This window comes from Semicossyphus pulcher, unplaced genomic scaffold (assembly GCF_022749685.1).
Source record: "Semicossyphus pulcher isolate SPU_LCO1_2020_fin unplaced genomic scaffold, fSemPul1.0.p SCAF_17, whole genome shotgun sequence".
Lineage (NCBI taxonomy): Eukaryota > Metazoa > Chordata > Actinopteri > Labriformes > Labridae > Semicossyphus > Semicossyphus pulcher.
The window spans coordinates 20,665,750-20,686,532 of record NW_027211681.1 but is presented as its reverse complement, the minus strand read 5'-3'; the positions used below and the strand labels follow the sequence as shown (position 1 = coordinate 20,686,532).

The 20,783-nt window shown below is 44.1% G+C and overlaps 1 protein-coding gene across 1 annotated transcript in view; it reads right to left on the bottom strand.

The window, feature by feature from the left end:
- LOC138594264 (protein sidekick-1-like) overlaps nt 1–20,783 on the bottom strand; it is a 252,273-nt gene that overhangs the window by 97,799 nt on the left and 133,691 nt on the right. The window contains exon 6 of the mRNA XM_069665307.1: nt 1,745–1,847. Coding sequence (XP_069521408.1) covers nt 1,745–1,847 — 103 coding nt within the window. The remainder of the gene's footprint in view (nt 1–1,744; nt 1,848–20,783) is intronic.

Sequence of the window (20,783 nt, the reverse complement as noted above, 5' to 3'; positions counted from 1 at the left end):
CGGGGCCTATGCAGATTCAGGAATATTTAATGAGGGAGAAGGAGGAGATGTCTTGGGAGGATTTTTGCAAGGTAATTAAACGTATTTTGCAGAAACATATCAGACACAAGCAGAGCATTTTATATGTCTGAAAACATGACTGGAGCTGGTCTTGTCAAAATTCTAATGTGCCCTTGCAGTGGGTCTCGTCCACAACAAAAGAACAGCAGAAGCTGATTTAACAGCCCTTTAGCAGGCCTCCTGGCAAAGCTTGTTTTTGATCACACTCCTAATTATTTCAGCAGTCTACCAGGACTGCTTTGGTGCATATGACTGATTAATGGTTAATGGATATGGATAGCAGCTGCTCCCAAGACTTCAGCGCTGCACTTGATTTCACTGATCACACTTTTCTTTCTGGCAAACTTCAACAGAATAGTTTCTTCTTCTTGGCTGTTCGGTTTCAGTTTTGTTCCCTGGGTGCAGAGTTATCCCTCTGGAGTGAGAGTATTTCACTGGGTGCTTCTCTGATATCAAAAATAGCCGCTGTCAAGTGGATTGTTTCTGCCAGAGGAAATGCAGCGAGAATACCACTGTAGCTGGTTCCACAGACCAAAAATAACTTTGTTAAATGTAACAAAAATGTCTCTTCTGTCGCAATTATACCTGTTTGTTTGAATAGAATTGAATGTTGTTACTTAGATTGCTCTTACACTCTAAGTATGTTTCCACCTTGTTTTATGTGTTACAGATTAAGCCACTTGATTTTTTCTTACTGCACCTTGAGTGCTACAAAGTGGTCAAGTGCTGGTCAAGAGCAGCAGAGTAACATTTAATGGGACTTGAGCTCTCAGTGAACAGAGCAGCTGGACTGCCCCAGTCCAAATAAGACAATCCAAGATAAAACCCTGTACAAATAGTCCACGCATGAAACAGCATGTGAAGCAAGTACAGCGCAGAATATATCACACGTTTAGCTCCGATGATTCAGCTAAACAGTGTTTTTATCCGGTCAAAGCAGCCTCGGCCCCTTTTCCACCGACGCTTGATGCACAAGAAGTTAACTGAGAGCATATCATAGCATGTTAAGTATTGATAATGTTCTCTTCTGGGCGAGGATGTAGCTGTGGGTATCCAAACGCAGTTTTCTTCCAGGACAGTTGGCTGAGCCGTGCTGTGCTCCCTGAAGGAGGTAGAAAAATGGGCAAACTTTCCCTGCAGTTATTTCTCCGTCCTCAAGCATCAGAAATATGAATAAAGTGTGTGATACATAATAACAGAACAGATACAAAGAAGTAGAGTGTTTAAATACATAGAAATAAGGTGAAACATTGGGGTGAAGAAAGAAGATTCCACCCAAAGTGATCTTATACACCGCATTGTTTAACTCTGAATACACAGAGGCGGTGCTCAGCTGCCTTTATGGGATACAGAGGGAGGAATGTATTATCTGAGGGATGAGCAGAAAGTGATTTCAGCTGAGTTATGGCAACTTTTAACTGAAGTAGAATTTGCTGTTGCTTGGAAAAACATCTGTACATGATATAGAGTACTTGGCATGGGCCACTGTGACTTTGTGGGTGTGTTATGGAACTCCGCTGATGTCAGGTGGGATTGTGATCCAACTTCTGTCGTGCGTTCTATGAGCGTGTGAACTACGCGTGTCCTCTAATTGCCCTGGAAGAAAACAGCGCTGTCCAGAAGGAAATTAACTGATTAATTGTTCAGGCTTTGGTGTGCGTGCATGTACATGACAGAGGTTTACCTGGCATTAGCAATGCACTCCAGCGTCGCCTCGCTGCCGGCCACCACTGTAGTGTCTTTTGGTCCGATCACAATTGACGGAGCGACGAGTTCCGATTCAGGATCTGTGACAGACGGAGAAAATATGAGAGGCAGTTTAGGACATGAATCGCAAACATGGTGCATTTGTGAAAGAGTAGAATAAAGTGATTGGGTGACAACTCTGTTCCAACTGACTCTATTCTCATTTCATATATATTATATGTATTATATGTCTTATTGTTGTGCAACAACAAAGAAGCTGAACTCTCATCAATATTCTTTTTTTCTCATGTCCTGTTTTCAAGTAAAAACCAAACAAATCTGTGTTGATCAAACTGTCATGTTTGAAAATTATTAGGTATATTGTTTTGCCTTGAAAAAAAAGGTATTCAATTGCAGACAATAACACTGGTACGGTGTCGACACAGCTACACACACACACACACACACACACACACGTACACACGCACACACTAGCACACACTAACACAAATATACCTATTGAAAAAATACATAATAATAATGATACTATTGATAATATTGATGATGGAGATGGTAAATGGACTTATATAGCCAGGGTGCGATTTGCCGGGGGGGATTTGACAACCGTGTTAAATCCGACAAGCGCATCCTATATGTTGACGACAAACTTCCCACTGTACTCAAGACTCTCGCTAGTGAGGCTGCGACCAGTCCCATACTCCTCAAGGAATTCCACAAAGGTGTCACAGGAGAGAATCTGCGCAAAGCACGCTGACTCCGCGCTCCCTGTGTCAACAGCAGAATGTGAAAGAGGATTCAGTGCCATGAACCATATTCTCACAGACAATAGAAATAGAATGAACATCTCCACGCTGAACAGCCTGCTGTTCATCTCAGTAAATGGACCGGGGGTTATCTTCCTTCCCTGCCCAGAGATACGCAGAGATGTGGGTAAAAGAGGGGCGACATGCCACAGATGACCACGCCACAGGAAAGGAGAAAAAGAAGACAGAAGTCATCACAGCCGACTGTTTTCTTAACCTGACAAGTCGGCACACACTTTAGCCTCTTTCATTTTGTGTTGACAGCATGTTGTGCTAGCCTATTTCATTTTAATTTTATTCTATTCAATATTATTGTTTGTAAATAAGTGTTTTGTCACGCCTGACCATGTGGCGCTTTCCATGGTGCTGAAAGGGGGATTTCATTTTTGCAGGTTTCGCAGCCCCTAGGTGTCCGCAACTGCGCATGAGGAAAGAACAGAGTTCTGATATCCGTTTTTTTTAAATAAAACTTTTCTGAAACATCCCCCCCTCTGATTTTTTCACAAATCGCACCTGTATATCGTCTTCCAACCGCTCAAAGCGCTTTTACACTACATGTCACATTCATCCATTCACACACTGATGGTAAAGGCTTAAGTGCCAATCTCCAATCAGGATCTATGCCCATTCATACCCAATGGCTATGCTGTCGGGAGCAGTTTGGAGTTCAGTGTCTTGCCCAAGGACACTTCGACATGTGACTGTAGCGGTCAGGGATCGAAACCCCCAACCTTCCGATTAAGAGACGACCAACTTGAGGGACCAACTGAGCCACAGCTGCCCTCAAGATACGATGATGATGTCATTGAGGATGTTGGTGATGTCGATTAGGATCAGCTGGTGTACATATTTAGTATTATATTGCTTTTTTATATTTCATTCTTATTGTCTATTTTCAGCCTATTATATTTAAGTCCCCTGACAGCAGGAGTACTACCGTTTAACACCAAGTCAAACTCCTGTATGTGTAAACCTGCCTGGTCTTGGTCTGCACCTGTTTCCGATCACACGTGAAGCTGTTTGTTGGAACTCACTGACTTTGTTCCCCCCCTGTATTACCTCTCAGATGTACGTCACTTTGACAAAAGCATCTGCTAAATGAAATTGTAACAATTTCAGAATGACACTGTGTTGTAAATATGGAGATTCAAGCAGAAGAGAGTTATAGATTATGAAAGAATGATGGTCTAAGGGGGATTATAGTATGAGACTGACAGTGTATAACAGATAATGACAGCATATGTGATAGAGAGCAGCTGTTTGTCAGAGTTTGACTGAACAGAAAGAGAGTTTGAGTTAAACTTTCTTCACTCCCCCTAAACGGCTGTTGTCTCTGATTCCAGACACATTTTCAATCTTACACAAACACGCCATAATTCTCTCTTATAAACAACATTACTGTCTGAAACTCACTACCATACAGGGGATGATGATGTATTGGAGACATTGTGATGCCGTGTGCGAGTTTCGATGATAGTGTTTAGAGAGGTTTAGAATATTTGAAGAATGATTTATGGCCCAAAACAGTATGGAGGTGTACAGTACATGCAAATAAAATTATGATTGGGAGTGTGTGAGTATGATTTATGGGGTGAATGGCCTCTCATGAGAAATGGGCCCACTGGGATTGTGAACAGTTTGACTGGTGTAACATCAATTCAGCAAAATAGTATAAAAACAGTAGAATGAGGCAATATAAATATGTTTAAAGACCAGCTCCAGTGTCAAGTGTTTAACCTTGTAAACATCTCCATGTGGTGTTCCTCATGTGCTATAAGACATATCAGGGACAACATCAGCAGTCATCTCCATGGCTCGGCCTGCCTGCTATTAAACTGCAATGTACCAAGGACAGGCTGAACAACACGTTTTCAGATTGGCAGGTTTGAGACGTCACAAACCTAAGGAGCCAATCCCGTTAATGGACGGGGTGACGCTATGCATATCATTAAGGACGCACCGATACCACTTTTTTTCAGACCAAGTACAAGTACAAGTACTTACATTTGGGTACTTGCCGATACAGAGTACTTTATAATATCATTACAGTTCTCATAATGACTTTAATAGCATCATCATTTTCATCAGATGTTCCTCACTTTCTGACTGTAACAAAGCAAATTGACAGAATGATGCAACTGCAACATTTTAACACTCAACTTTGTTTTACTCAACAAACAAACATGACACTGCCACACATCTTACTTTGGTGTAACTTATAACACATTGAGTGGATTTCAGTAAAACACAACATACCACATATAGTGTAAAAAAGGTCACGTGATGAGCACTCCCATTTCTGAGCGCGCCTGAATGCAGCACTACACAGCGCATCCCCCCGAAACGCGGCAGTGAGGGAGACATGCCCGGACTTGTTTACTGCACTGACATAAGTGCAACCATGAATATGTAAGTTAGTTTGCCTTAATGATTATTTTACACTCTGTTAGCTTCAGTTTGGCCGCGAGTGTATAGTGCTGTCTGTGAGGACTAAGCCTCTTTCTGAAAAATGTCACTGCTCCTGCTCCGCCTACCTGCTCAATTAACGGGAGGCTAACGTCAAGCTGTAAACTGGTATCGGGTGCGGTTGCATCGGTGCAATTTTACGAGTACAAGTACGAGTGCAACCACTTGGGCAATGTGCGAGCCAGCTTTAATCACCATCGTAACTACTAATTACTTTATTTCAAGCTAACTAAGTTTCAACAAGTTGCCACTAAACAATGGCAGAGACGTGTTTTGATTGGCGGGTGCTAATTTGCATAGTGGGCGGGGACTATGCAGATTTGTGAATTTGTAATGACCGAGAAGGAGGAGATGCCTTGGGAGGATTTTTAATCAAACGTATTTTGCAGAAAAAACTTATCAGACACAATTTATTATTTCAGGCAGAGCATTTTATACGTCTTAAAACATGGCTGGAGCTGGCCGACATTTAACTCTTATTGCTATGTGTGAAGATCATTGAGTTCCCACATGTCTAACCAATGAATATGTAGATCTCCAATAAGGGAGGAGCAGGGACTTCAAATTAACAGGCTGGGTCTGATAGAGGGTGGTGAAGGGTTCGGGGGTGTAAGGAAGAGGGGGGGCACGGAGGGAAGACAGAGGGAGGCGAGGAGCAGCTTTGATCTCCCCTTTGAAGGGAGGAAGGAGGAAAGGTGGTAATTAACTCCCTGCTCTTTATTCCTCCTTCTCATTCTTTCTCTCTATCTCTCTTCTTTTTTTTTAATCAGAGAGAGGAAGAGCTGAAAAGTCATATCCCACTGTCACACGGAATAAGATATGCGGGTACAGGAAGACAGGCAAATGACACACATACACACACATATCCACTGTACCTTCTTGACACCGTGACACTCCGGCTCAGGGTAGAGGTTGTGTCATTAATGGGAAGATAAGTGAAGTGACACAAAAAAGAGAAATGGGAAGTAATGGTGGATCTCTATCACTCCCAGTTTCTCCCAGTTTCTCCCAACACTGATAAGGCTTTAATTTCAATGTGCAGCGAGTAACTTCTTGCACAATTTGTTCACATTTGAAAGGTCTGGTGTCAGACGACGGGTGGCAGGAGTGGGTGGAAGACGCAGAGGGAGACAGGGGAGAGGTAGATGTGGAGAGAGGAAGAGGAGGGTGTCCATTAGCTGTCCAATTTTGGAGGCAGAGGTCAGGCAGGGACTAGTCGCCATCAGTGGAGGCTTAATGGCAGCAGCGACCGACGATAATGAGCACAAGGGGATGTGAACTGAGCCTGTTAAGTAGGGCCGTGTGTCTGAGGAGAGCAGACAGACAAATGAGGCCAGCAGGAACACCTGTGTGACAAGAGAGAGCATGCAGGGAGGAGAAAAGACTCGTAGGAGAGAGAACGGAGATGGGAAAAGCGAGGGGAGACTGTGCAGATGGTCTTCTTCTTCCTGGAGTGACAGACGCGATGGCGAAAGAAGAGGGGAAAGCAAAATGCCATATGGTTGTGTGATCTACGCTCCTCTTTTCCCTCTGTCAGCGCGTCTAACATCCTCCTTCTCCAGGGAACTCTCGTATCATTTCATCTCGTCTGCATCTCCCGGTCCCGCTCAGCATGTCTTCCCTCCCGCGCTCCCTATCATCCTCTTATCTCCTCCTTTTTGTTGTTTAAACACGGATGATCAAATTAGCCCTCCCCGTCTTAAACATGGAGAAATATTCACACTGGCAGACTGTGTTGTATTATGTGTGCGCGAGCAAGCTGTGGCAGCTAAAAGGCTCCCTGTAAAGATTCTACAAAGAGAGTCCAGAAGTTTAATCTAACTCTATTGGATTCCTCATTTAGCAAATGAGAAACACCATGTGGCGGAGGGATGGAGAGTCTGGGAGTGATGGAGGGCAGGAAGAAAAGCGAGGAGGGGCTTTGGGGAAAGGAGAAAAATCACAACTACAACTCGAGGCTGAGAAGCTTCATTAAAGGAAAAGGGATGATTAAAGAAGCGCTGTTAAAAAAATAAATCAGAATAGATGAGGACAGGGGAAAAAGCATTCATGTTGTGTGTGCGTGCATGGGTGCAAATTAGCACCGAAGAGCCACTGCAACGTTACAATGCTCTTCTCATCAGTGCAATCACTCCTGATTGACAGTTAAGTGCTGCAGAGGTGACACAGCTGTGTGAGTGTGCGGCGGAGGTAGAAAAATTAAATTAAAAAGGATGGGAACTATTGAAAAAACAGGGCTGGTGAAAGGATTGATGCAGCTTTAGGGCAGGGAAGAGATAGAGATGGATAAATAGAGGGCGAGAGACACAGGGGGAGAGGGAGAGAGAGATGAAAGGCTACTCCATCTACAGATTAGAATGTAATCCCTCGTCGAATGGATTCTCTCAGATTACAGCTTGTTCTCCTATTAAATCTGCCAGTCACTCCAAACTCCCTATTGTGTCAGTGAGTCAGCCAGTGTGTGTGTATGATCTGTGTGTTTTAAGCCTTTCAAACAAATCTCTGCAGAGACCTAGAGAGCAGAGGGATTGGCTAAGGGTTTGAACGCACATACACACACACACACAAACACACGCGCACACAGGAGGAGGGCGGTGTTAGCGGACTGTGTATTAATAGAGTTGTCAGGTAGGTGTCTGCAGGGTTCACAGCCAACTAACACAAATCACACTGAGACCGCAACTCACAACAGAGAGAGAGAGAGAGAGAGAGAGAGAGAGAGAGAGAGATGGAGAGAGGGAGACAGAAAGAGGGTAAAATAAAGGAAGATAAAGGACACTGGAAATGAGAGGAAAACGTGGAGCTTTTTTTGAATATTTTACAGCCTTTTTTTTGGAGAGTACACAAAAATAAACGGAGAGGAGAAGGTGATCATTTGCCGCTCTCTCTCTTGAGAATACCTTGTGTGTGTGTGTGTGTGTATGAGAGCGGGGTGAGTGTTTGTGCGTGTCACTGCGCTCATTAATGCTGCATGCTGACAGCTAAGTGTCATCGTCTGACTACTCTTGCCTTAGAATGCCAATATAAAACCGCAAGCCAAGACACACACACACACACACACACACACACACACACACAGTTTTAAAGCCACACCACACCAGGAGTGGAAGATCCAAGCCCCCAAGGGAAGATAGACGCAGACAATGGGAAGCAGCGAGAGGACCGAGAAAGATGCCCGATTTTAAATATTCATCTCTTCCTTCAGCTGCCAACCCCTCTATCTATCTCTGTCATCGCCCTTCGCGACTGATGGAAGACGGAGACGCTGGGACGGCAAAGAAAGACAGGAAGAAACAGGAAGTGTGTCGCGGTGATGGAGAGGCAGGGGCAGGGTTTGAGCTCTTAGGAGCACTCGATTATTATTTGATTAATTTTGAGTAGTTGCGGTTTTTTGGGCTGCTTGACAAAACCCACAATGACATAATGAGGTAACATTTCGTCATCGCTGCGCTGAGAGACGGGCGGGTGCCACTACACGCCGGCAAACTTTTATTTTGGTACATGGAGGAAAACATTTATTTTTTTCTGCATATATTCCCGAAAAGCATCCCCACCCGACAGTGACACATGCCATTTTGTGTTCTAGCAGGAAAAGGGGGCAAATATAATTATGACATTTTGTACCCATGAGGGAACATTATAGCGGGACTCAGGCACTCCATGTTCTTTGTGACTCAGCGTACATATCAGCAGAGAGAAACACTCTTGTGGCATTTCAAATTGCTTTTGCCCAGCGTGAATTTGCTCGTACTTCAGCGGCTCAGGTAACAGACGCTCAGGCGATGCTGTGGGAAAATGAGCTAGCATGTCTGATGTAACAGCCAGAGGAGTTGGTTCAGATACTAAACTTTCAGTCTGCCACCAATCTTTCATGGCAAGAGCAATTTTCTACACACCCTTGTCATTATGGCGGTGTACTTATGCTGTCTGTGCTCTGCTCACTGATTTGCTGCCACCTGGCTTGGCTGGAAGCATAGACTGTAAAAATAGAACTGGACGTATCCACCATGACATCAGCTATTGTTTGCGTGCCATTGTTTTCAAGCCTTGAAGTAATAATCTCGAAGATTTTCTTCCAAATAAACGTCTGTTAAGTCACTATCTATCAACGAATGAGGTAACACAATGGTGGTTGAGCCGATGACCCACTGATGAAATGACTGGGTGTCACAAGCGGCGCCCAGTTAGTGACGGGTTTTCCATCACCCAGCAGTGGTTGGTCTGCCAGAGAGGGTAGGCGGAGCTAAGCGGCTGCTTTTCTGGTCTCTGCAAGTGTTGCGAGTAAACAGTAATCTACTATGGCTGAACAAACAAAGAAAAGATGGATGACTACAGATACAACTTCAAAAATAAGTGAAAATCCAAAGAAAAAGAAACAAACTCGACGCTCAGATGAAGGCAAACAGTCTAAAAAGGAAAGCGACCGTCAGCGAGGAAAATCAAGAGTTACAACCGTAACAAAGGGAGCCAACTGTAGATGTCTGGTTAAATTGGGAAGTGTGCTCCTGCATTAATTGTTTACCACTAAAGGTGCCTCAAAGAGAAAGAATCTGAGAGCTTCAAGATTGCATCTTTAGGTTGGTGTCGTGACTGTCCCCATCTTAGTTTTTTGGATGTAGCTGTGACCATATTTTGAAGAGATGGTGGATATGTACTGCCAAGCCTCTATCCTGATTGACAGGTAGCTGAGGCAGCGACTTGTCAATCAAATTGAAGCTATGCCCTAACACACATCCTGCTTTTGGTCTATCTTTCTCTAAATGGACCGTAACTTCCAAAAAGAACATCAACATTAAACTGGAGATTGAAACTCTAAACTCATTAAAAACTGTTCACTGAGGTCATAAATCAACTGAGAAGAAGGCTCCTTTTCTAACAGACTTCAAAACCATCTGAATCCTTATTGTAAACAGTGGAGTCGCCCCTTGCTGGCCTTAGGTGTAGGTCATATCCACATTGGCTTCACCTTTAAGACCTGGTGGCTACGTCCACTTCTTATATGCAGTAAATGCCTGAAAGCTGTTCTTTTTTTAAAGATTATTCTTTGGGCATTTTGCCTTTAATTATAGGACGGCTGAAGCTGTAGCCTCTGTACATGGGGTGCCTGTTTTAAACTGACTCCAGCCCCTACTGTTCATAAAGCACCTGAAAGCATCCACGTGTAGGCTTTGAGTTAACATCCCTCTCGGGAGGAAGTTATGATCAGCACTCCCGAATTTTCCGTTGTGGTGAGCGCTCTGTTCCCACGTGGAGATTGATATCCATTCCACATAACTAGGCTGACTCAACCTGGATTAAACGATGTCAAGCATCAGGTTTTGTTTGGTCTAGTCTTTGACCGGTGTTGCTAAAATGTACAAGAGGAACATAACGCTACCAAACTAGGATCTAAAATGACACCAGATTGCCAAACAACAAACACAGCCGAAGAGACTATTTTAGCCTGATTGGCTCAAAGGACCAGCTGAACCAAAACAAAATGTTAACCGAGCCAGATATTTTGTACTGAATGGATCCTGATATAAAAGTTTACCACTGCCTCCATATTGTAAACCAGATAGCTCACTACATCATCTTTGATTGAAGGCCTGGAGCAGGCTGACCCTGAGGTCAGAGGTGTCCAGCTGTAGTTTTTTTTTAGCAGCTTTATGCCAGAAACATTGGAACCCACGAAACATCTTTGACAGGATGTACCCGCCACCGCCGCCAACGTGACCTTCAGCGAAGCATGGAGCCGAGCAGTTCTTAGCTGCGACCCTCTGGTAGGAGCAAAGGGTCACGGCAATATTTGTCTTTGTTTAGATACAGCGAGAGAGAGAGAGAGAGAGAGAGAGAATATGCCTGAAAGAAAGAGCAGGAAACATAATGTAAATGCAAATGGGTTCTTTACCTGATGACCCACGGTTCTTCTTGCCAACTGTCCGTCAGCCAAAGAGAATTAAATGAAAAGAAGCGGGACAAAGGCGGAGATAGGGAGTGGGGAGAAAAGAGGGGAAACAGGAGAGATATAATTTAGATTTCAAGTGTTTCCTCGGGGTGCAGCAGAAAGACACATTTAGCAAATACACATTAGAAAGAGCGAAAAGAAAATACGGGCTTTCACAAATCAGCAGCTCTGAGGCGTCTCCGAGTTAAAGAGGCACACAGAAAACAAGACTCCCACTCTGAGAACAGAGAGCAAGAGACAGAGAAAATGATGAAAGGGAGGAACAGACAGAGAGACGAGGCATGTTATCATGAAGTCCAGAGGAAGGAGAGCTGTTTGCGACCCATCCATCAAGTGCCAGCTAGCAAATTTTGTCTCCCTCATTCACTCGTTTCTTCTCCCCCTCTTGCTGTATGTCTGGAGGTAGAAACACTGTAGACTGCTAGAAAGTGATGGCATTAACATTCTACTGGCAGAAAATCTGCATTCACCATTCATCCATCAACACAATACACGTTTGCGCTCCCACACAGCTGCTCAGAGACTCGCTCAAAACTTAGAAACTTGGTGTGTGTTTCTCTGTCTTTGTGTTTTTCTGATCTGTAAGTGTGTGCGTGGAGAAAAATGTGCATCAGGGCCTTAATTTAGATTGTGACTGACCGAATCAGCATCAGGAGCCTATTTGAGGGACACACGGACACAAAGAGGCGCACGATGTGTATCAGACAAGCGATGAAGAGAGAGAAGAGAGGAAGCAGCTGAAAGACAAACTGAAAAAAAGCTGAAGGATGGGAGAGAAAAGCTTCAGATACAGAAACATGTCCTGTTAAAGAAATAAAGATGGGATGGAAACTCAGTACCTCTTGGTATTCAAGGAGACGAGGGAGAATACAATCTCCGCAAAATACAATGCACTGGATTCTAACAGACTCAAACATATTCATTACTGTTCAATAGTTTTGAATCACAAAAGCTTGATTCAGCACAATCAGATGTCTGAGAGGTCTACTTTATGTTTCTGAATGCTCTGTAATGCTCTGAGATATTAAAATGTCCTCTTTCCAAATAGATGTTACTTTGTATGAAGGGTTTGCAAAAATGCAACGCTTTGTACATCAGGAAGAAAACAGGATACAATGGTTCAACTAAAAGTGCAGAAAGAGACTAGAGACGCCTCTGAGAACAATGTTTCAATGTTACACTTTCATTTAGCTTTTGTCCACAGTGACGCACATCTGAGAGTTAACACAGCCAAAGCAACGATCAAGACAGGAGGGAACAAAGTGGGTAAGAGCCAACAAACAGCTTCAAGTGCGACCGGACACTGGTGCCAACAGGCAGTGCATAAAATAAATTATTCTTATAATCATCATCAGCAGCATCAACAAGGTCAATACAGTCAGCATCATCATCATGAATATCCTAATCAACATCACCAACATCCTTAATGTCATCATCATCAATAGAATCAGTATCATTAAGTGCAGTCTGTGGACCGAGTGGAGTTTGGTAGCTCGTTCCACCACTTGGGGACGACTGAGGAGGAGAGTCTAGTTAGAGACTTAGGGCCCTGTTTTGATGGGAGTACCAGGCGCCTTTCATTGGCAGAGCGTAGTGGGCGGGACGGAGTGTAGACCTGGATGAGGGCGTTCAGGTCGGCAGGAGAGGGTTTTGAATTTGATGCGAGAGGCGACTGGAAGCCAGTCAACTGCTTACATGGGGTGTGATCCATCACGATCTGGTGTTTACATGTGCCCAGTTGTGTATTTAATGTATTCCGTGTTATTGTCTTGAGTTATGTCATTCATTTGTGTTTCATTGTTTAGAGATGATTTCCTGGAGTTCTACTGTCACAGTCCTGAGTTTGGTTTTTAGTGCTTCCTGTTCTATTTTGTAGCTCTTGTCCCTGTTTGTCATGTCTTGTCTTATTTCCTTCCTTTGTTTCTTTTCCCGCCTTTTGGATTGTGCACCCTGCCCTCACTGTTTTCACCTGTGTTAGTTAGTCTCACCTGTCCCTGTTTATCCCCTGTGTATAAAGTCTTTTGCCTTCCTCTGTGTCTTTGCTAGTTCGTTGTCTTCTCTGGTCTGGTTTCCTGTTTCCTGTTTCCTTGTGGCTCCCCGTGTGTTTCTGTTGATTTTTGTCCTTTAGATTATTCTTTAACCTGGAACTTTAGACTTAAGACTTTTTTTTCTACCTTTTGGTTTTCCGTTGTGTTGAGATTTAAGATTTTTTGATGTTCTTTTGTTACAACTCACCGAAACCGACACTATCGACTGTTCAGCACAGTAGTTGCCGTTGTGTTGTTAAGCAATCACCAGCGTGACACCGATGTATGCTTACTGCTGCTGGAAGCAATGGGGAGGAGAAGACGGGCACAAGGGCCTCCTCTGCGAAGGACAAGCTTAGTACTGCCCCTGCCTCCTCCTGCCAGACATCGCTGGAAGAAGGGGAGCGTTGTGCAGGTGGCAGGTCTTTAAATTCATTCCTAAATTTACCACAGGGATAAATAAAGTATTTGTGATTCTGATTTAATGTTTGAATTGAAAATCTCTCTCTCTCTGAGTTTAACTTGGACGCCGCCATCTTGTAAAACATCATGATGCATTTACATCAAGACGGAGGGCATGCGCAGAGGAACGCAGGACGTGATCGGGTCAAATCGTTTACATGGTACAATTTTTCATTTGACCGTCTTATGAGAAGCTTTAATCAACTCCTCTGCAACCAATGGATCGGTTTGGGCTCTTTTATGCTGACTGAGGTGTTTATATGGAGCATTTTTATTCAGTTTGGGCTTTTAGACCCATTCTAGGCTCCTTGTAAACCCTGCTATTGAGTAATTTGAAGCTTGGAAATAAAATCTGTGCAGATTTCAAAAGGAACAGCTTCCTGTTTCAAAGTCAAGGGCACAATTACGCCTCCAACGAGCTGGAAATGACAGACGTTACCTCAGCAAAGCTGTTTTCAATACGCATAAATAGAAACTGAATGTTCATCCAGAGTTAGGACGATTGAAATTGATATCAGTTAAACACACTTTTAATCACAGTTTTACACCTTTTAAATCAAAGCCCTGAAAGAAGAAAGATTTAGAGTCCGACTGCAAAAAATGTTGTGGTTCTGTAACGATCTAGGATCACTTCCTTTTCTGGACTGGGATATTAATTCACATGGAGGGGAAACATTTACAGGAATATTCTCCCCTGTCATTGCAACACTGTGGGGAAATCCACTAAATGGACGTTTCCAAATTGTTCTCTTTTTATCTGTTTTAAAAGCCATTATTGAAGGAAAGAAGAAACACACCAGTATAACAGGGGATTCCAAACTTCTGAAAGATGTTGATCGTTTATTTTCCACTATAATCGTGTCAGAAATGATTCCAAAACTCAGAACGCATTGGCAAAAGCATCATAAAAAACCAGAGCCTGCATGTTTCAATAACACACTTAATCACAACCGTTCAACTAAAACACAGTTTCTGCTGTCAGGAGTGGGAAGTCTCTTTTTTGGAGAGTCTAAAAGCAGGTCACACAGCACACACACACACACACACACACACACACACACACACACACACACAAACAATCCCGAATGCCCACAGGCGAACAATCAGCAACACGCAGGCTCTGGTCTGGGGGGCATACAACTCAGTGTGTGTATTCAAATGACGTGTCATACTGAGTCATCTTCAGTTTCAAATGGGAGCAGAGAAACAATGGGGACATCCGGGGACATCAGGGAGCGCGAGCATGAGTGTGTGAGTGTGTTCAAAGCATCTGACGTACGCGGAGCTGACTTCACTGAACACGTTTTCCACTCACTTTCACTTGGCTCATTGTTTTCCGAACTCTCATCGGTGCCTCGGAGCATTTGTTGTCTTAATCGATTTGTTTATCGATTTGCGTTCCGCGGCAGAGATAACTACTGTAGCGCGGGTCAATGACGATCCGACTCTTAGTGCTGACTTTAGATGAAACAGGCCGACACACAGGATCATGGCTGACATGTGTAAAAATACAGTTTGAGGTGATGTGAGAATACGAGCGTGTGTGTGTGTCTCAGCCTTGAGTGTGATTTGTATTCATGAATTCAGTATTGTGTATTCAGCTGCCTGAAGGACCCACAAACAAGCAGGTCAACATGTCCTCTGTGTGTGTGTGCGTGTGTGTGTGTGTGTGTGTGTGTGTGTGTGTGTGTGTCCTCCGTTGTGATTGTGGGAATAAGTACAATGTATGTGTTCGATACAAAAACTCACACCTGTCCCTGTGTTGGTGTAAAGGCTGCTTTGTTTGTGCTCTCACTGTGTTACCAGCTGACCTGCGCAGGTGCTCACCCTTCAGTCCCCAGCTGTGGGTCACCTATTTAGTGCTGCAGCACCCCCAAACCCTCCATGACTCGCCCGTCCTCCCCTCCTCTCGACAAATAAACATCCCCTGCAGGGCCATCCTTCCATCTACACAACAACCAGACGCCCCTCGCCCCTGGTGACAATCTATTCCCCTGCTCAGCTTTGCCTCGTCCTCCCCGATCCTCCCACATCTGCATCCACTGTCACCCCCCCCCCCACCCCAAAAGCCAAAAGGATCAGGTTTTTTTTGGCAACACGTGTGAGTCTTTTCTCTCACTCTCTCTGCTGTTTTAAAACCAGAGTTCAACCTCTAAAACCCTAACCGCTCCAATTTAGCCTGTCAATCTTTCACTCGTCCTCCACTCTGTTCCTGCTTCTCCTTTTTAAAACACACTCACAGCGGACGCACGCCTATTTGAAATTCAAACAGCTGCACAAATGTTACACTCCAATCTCCAACAATGACACATTTGCAAAGAGAGACACAAGGACGCCGATCTACACACAAGAGTTGCGTTGACCTCAGACCTCGAAGAAAATTCCTGATGGACCCTCAAGATAGTGTTTCGCAGTCTGTACGCTTCTCTCCGTCTCTCTTTGTAAATCTGACCAGAATTGAGCAGGGCTATCATTTATACACAGCATATAAACAGAAGTGTGCAGGATTACATTTTGTGACTGAGTTTTCACACAGCCTCTTCCTCCCCTCGACCTGAGCCGAGCGCTGTCTTCTCGGATTCTCTTTCCCTTCATAAATGTGGGCTCTGGGAAGGTTGCATGCTTCTGCTGACTGCCTGCCTGTACCAAAACACCAGCAGCAGTTGACCTTTCCAATTTACCATGTCAATCATACCCACACACACACACACACACACAGAGCCAGTATTCTCAGCCCAGTCTCCGGTACACATGCAGGTAAAAGTTGGTGTCAATCATCCGGGCATGGAATCCAAAATGTCACCAGGTTTTGACATTCTCTTTGCTCTCCGTCTGAAAGGAGAAAAGTTTCTCTTCCACATTAAATGATCCGCACTCTCCTCTCTTGTCATCCCGTCGCTACACACTTAAGCTTTATCATTTCCCAAACAGACGTGTGCACTAAAATTTGCGCTTCAGATAAAAACCCTTGTTAAACATTTACTCCCGTCACCTCAAGAGGCAAGAAATGAGACGATGAATAGAACAATCTTCCATTGAAATGATAAACAAACACCCAGCCTTAAAAAGAAACAGAGGGCCAAAGGAGATGTTAAAAAAGAAAGAGTGCTATGTAATGTAAATGGGAAATAAATGAAGATGTTCGGTTCATACTGTGAGCCTAATGATGGCATGAAAAAAGAGACTTCATTTCCAATTCAAAAGAAGAGAGCTGCCGCTGCAAGTTTGAGCTCTGATAGAGGAGACAGATTGGAATATGAAGCCTCTGATCCTGCGGGAGAAATATTAAAAAGGCAGAAGAGAAGAAGTGAGTGATGAAAGGCTCGGGGAAGACAGGGGAAAGTCGGAGCCAAAAGGTGGGGCTTTAAAGGCAGTGATGTGGGGCAGCTGTGCGCCCATTACCTCGGGTGAAATAGCAGATGGAGGAAGAACCGGGAGAGGCAGGAAAGAGGAGACGCATCATTACTAAATCACGTTTTATCACCTTTTCTTTACCAGGAATGCTGCAGGCTGATCCCTTATCTCGCACTCCTTTTTCACTGTCACAAATTCCTTGCATTTCCATCTCCACGATTACTTTTCTTTGTCCTACAGCCTGGAAGAACTGTGTCACAGACCCTCAGCGTGAGTAAACAAAGCTCACATACAAGGGGACGCTGGATTGTAAGTGCCTCTTTTACAAACAAGTGGTAATACAGCTAAGCGTGCGCGGCTCCCCGTGTAGCTTCTGCTTTTGACACAGTCCGTTCATTTACAACACGCCAGCGAGTAAAGGGACGAGGCGTGGAGGAATGCGACGGATCAGTGGAGGGCGACATGTCCTGGCATTTCCTCGGGCACTTCCTCGAAGGCTCAGACACTGGCTCACAAACTCGCAGTCTGCAGAGCGGAGTAAAAGTGTGGATACTGTATTAAGAATTTATTGATCCCCGCTGGGAAACTCCTTGGAAGAAAACCACACAATAATTAAACCACAACATTATCACAGTGTACAGTGTATTCTTCAGGGGAGCAATTTAGGATCATTCTCAGTTCATTTAACCTTTACTTTTCAGTTCAGGCTGCTTAAACTGTGTGATGTCATGTGAGGATGACTAACAGATCTTTGGTCTTCAGTCAAAATCAGCAGACCTACGTTAAACTGTGAGACAGCTGATGTAGAGCTTTAATGACCGAGACAAGTTGAGTCAAAATTCTGACAAAGAGTGACTTATGTTCTGACCTACATCTACAAAACAAGTCATCAGGAAACGTCATGGAATGAGGCAGAACAAACCGCGAGCTACGGCTACAGCTGACAAAATATTTACCTCAAACCTTCTTTGCAAAAACTGATGTTCCATATTCTGTTTTCCTTCCACAGTTCTCTACATAAAAGGCAAAGTCCAAGGCTGGATTATTGTTCCGCTACATTTTCAAAATATAACAGGGACTAGATTTCATATCTGTGCTTGCATTGGCTTTTTTCATGGCACTACAATCATCCAGCGGTTAATGGCGCCATCTGACACGCCTAAAACTAATGTTTTACAGACAAACATAGCGGCCTGCCTCCAGCTTCCCAGTGTCAAATTGGTGACAGTGATTGGATGGACGGACAGACTGGCGGAAGGAAGGAAGGATGGATGGATGGATGGATGGAAGGATGGATGGACTGATGGAAGGACGGATGGAAGGACGGATGGAAGGACGGATGGATGGACAGACAGGATGGATGGATGGACTGATGGGTAGACAGATGGAAGGATGGACTGATGGATGGACGGACAGGATGGATGGATGAAAGGATGGACGGATGGATGGATGGATGGATGGATGGATGGATGGAAGGATGGACGGATGGATGGACAAGGTGGATGGATGAAAGAATGGACGGATGGATGGACAGGATGGATAGATGAAAGGATGGACGGATGGAAGGATGGACTGATGGATGGTCGGACAGGATGGATAGACGGATGGAAGGATGGAATGATGGATGGACTGACAGAGAGAGGGGAAATGAGATTGTTCTAGCAACTTATGACAGCAGCCATGTTGCATGCGTGTATGTTTACAGGCATGTGATGCACAGATTCTGCATGCACAGCGATCACTTTATGTGCTGCTGTGAAGGCGTGTAGAGTAATGTAACATTAGCAGGACTTTTCTTGTCGACTTGACATGGGAAGGTTTTCCTTTTGTATAACAGAGAAAAAACATGTATCACAGTGTGGTTGAGTTAATTTGCCTTGATACTGAAACAACATGAAAATAACAATATTGTGCAGCTCATCAAATAACACAAAATGTAGCTAAAAAGACACTGAAACAGAGTCACTCTTACTTGGTCCAAACGGTCTCCATGGCCAAATCATTTTTAAATTGGACCGACAATCACAATTTGTGTCCTTGCTATTTGCCTATGAAATGCCAGAAAGTATTACAAAATGTCCATTAAAATTTGCCAGACCCCAAGGTGACCCTTTCAAATTGCTTTTTTTTTTTTTTTTTTTTTTGGACCAACTGCCCAATCCTCCAATATAGTCAATTTGAGCAAAGCCTCACATCGGAAAGGCAAATTCTCTTCCCAATTAAAAACACAGGATATAGAAAACAAATCAGTGAATCATTTGATTGTGATTATGACTCTGAGCGTCCTGCAGGATCTCCTCTGCTAACATATCCTGTTCATCTGGATGCTATATAATCTCATTCAGGTGTCTTTCTTGTTAAAGTAATAACCAAATGTAATTATCCAGCATGTTTGTCTCTTTAACTTCCTCTTTGCTGCATCCAAGAAAAGCAGATCTTACTCGTACAATCACTTCTGCGCCGGCTGACTCGCTGTCTGTACGTTTAAGTGCATGTTTGTGTCTGTACGTCTGTGTATGTATGTAAAGCGATCGCTCATGGGAGCAGGAACCGTTGGGGTCTGTGTCTGATTAATGGCTTGATTGATTAAGTGGCTCAGAGATTGATTGGTCGGGCCTGGCTATAACAGATTCATTAAAACAGTGATAGATCAGTAAGATCTGGCTGCAGCTGTTCCGCCTGGCTCCGGACAGCGCGGCCTGGTAATGGACATCATCTGTCTGTCTGTGGTGTGGATCACAATATGTCTGTGTGTGTGTGTGTGTGTGTGTGTGTGTGTGAGGGCTACACACATCTCCTTTTTTCTTCAATCACTCCAAACAACCAGACGGGGGAGGAGGAGGGAGTGTCGGGGAGGTAAGTAGGGATGAGGAGGAAGGAGGAGAAGGGCGGAAACTATTTTTGGATTAAAGGCCCTGTTGATCTATTCCTGTTTTCAGCATCCCCTCTCAATCTTCAGCTTTTTACACCCTGCCTCTCTTTCTTCCTTCCTATCCATCTCTCTCGTCCTCAAAGCTTTACCAATTTCGCACTTGCTCGCCTCTTTTTCTTTGACTTTCTCCGGTACCCGATCCCTCTCTGTCCTCGTCTCTTCTCCGCTGGGCCTCACACCCTCCTTTACTTTCTTTATCTCTGCTTCCCTCACTAATTCTTTGCGAGTACTTTGTTTGCCCTGAAACCCTGATAAAAAAACGTTGCCTAACGTCCTCGCTGATAGCGCAGGGGACAAGAGGACAAACACACAAACACTTGTGTGGCTGTGTGAGTGAATTTGTAAATGGGTGTGAAGCGTGGCTGTATTTTAGCGAGGCTTTAACAAATGAAGACAGTGCGGTACATAACACCACCCACACATTTTGTCAGGCCCGTTGCGTCAGTTCTACAGCTAATGAACAAATGGGATGTACTGTATGTGTGCTTGTGAAGACTGTGAAATGAGTGATTCCATTTGGGAAAGAGTGCGCTTGTTGTTGTAAGAAGGTGAAATTGTACTGGCCAGCCTGTCTTGCTTTATCCATGTTCATATGATTTGGAATAAAGAGTTACAATTCTATTATTGCAATGCTTTATGATTTAAAGCTACTGTGTGAGGAACTTTTATTTTGTGTCGCTTTTTGGCAACCCCTGTGGACAAAGCAGTACATCTCATCTGCTTGTCTTGCTTCCTTTTAACCGACTAAAGCGGGGTACACACTACAAGATTATCAAGCCTGATTTTGAGCAAGCAAAGTCCAGTTTTTTTGATGGTTCTAAAGATTATCTTGCCAGATGTTCCTGTCGTGTGAGGTCTGTTAAGAGTGATTTTACTTCCCCCGGTCTACTCGAAAGAACATTGGGGCCACACGATTTCAAATCCTAAATTTTAAACATCCTGTTATGCGGGGGCAACCCTGAGGACAGCCGAGCACGCACTCTGTGGATTGTCATGTGGAATGAAACGAACGCCAATTGGGAAGC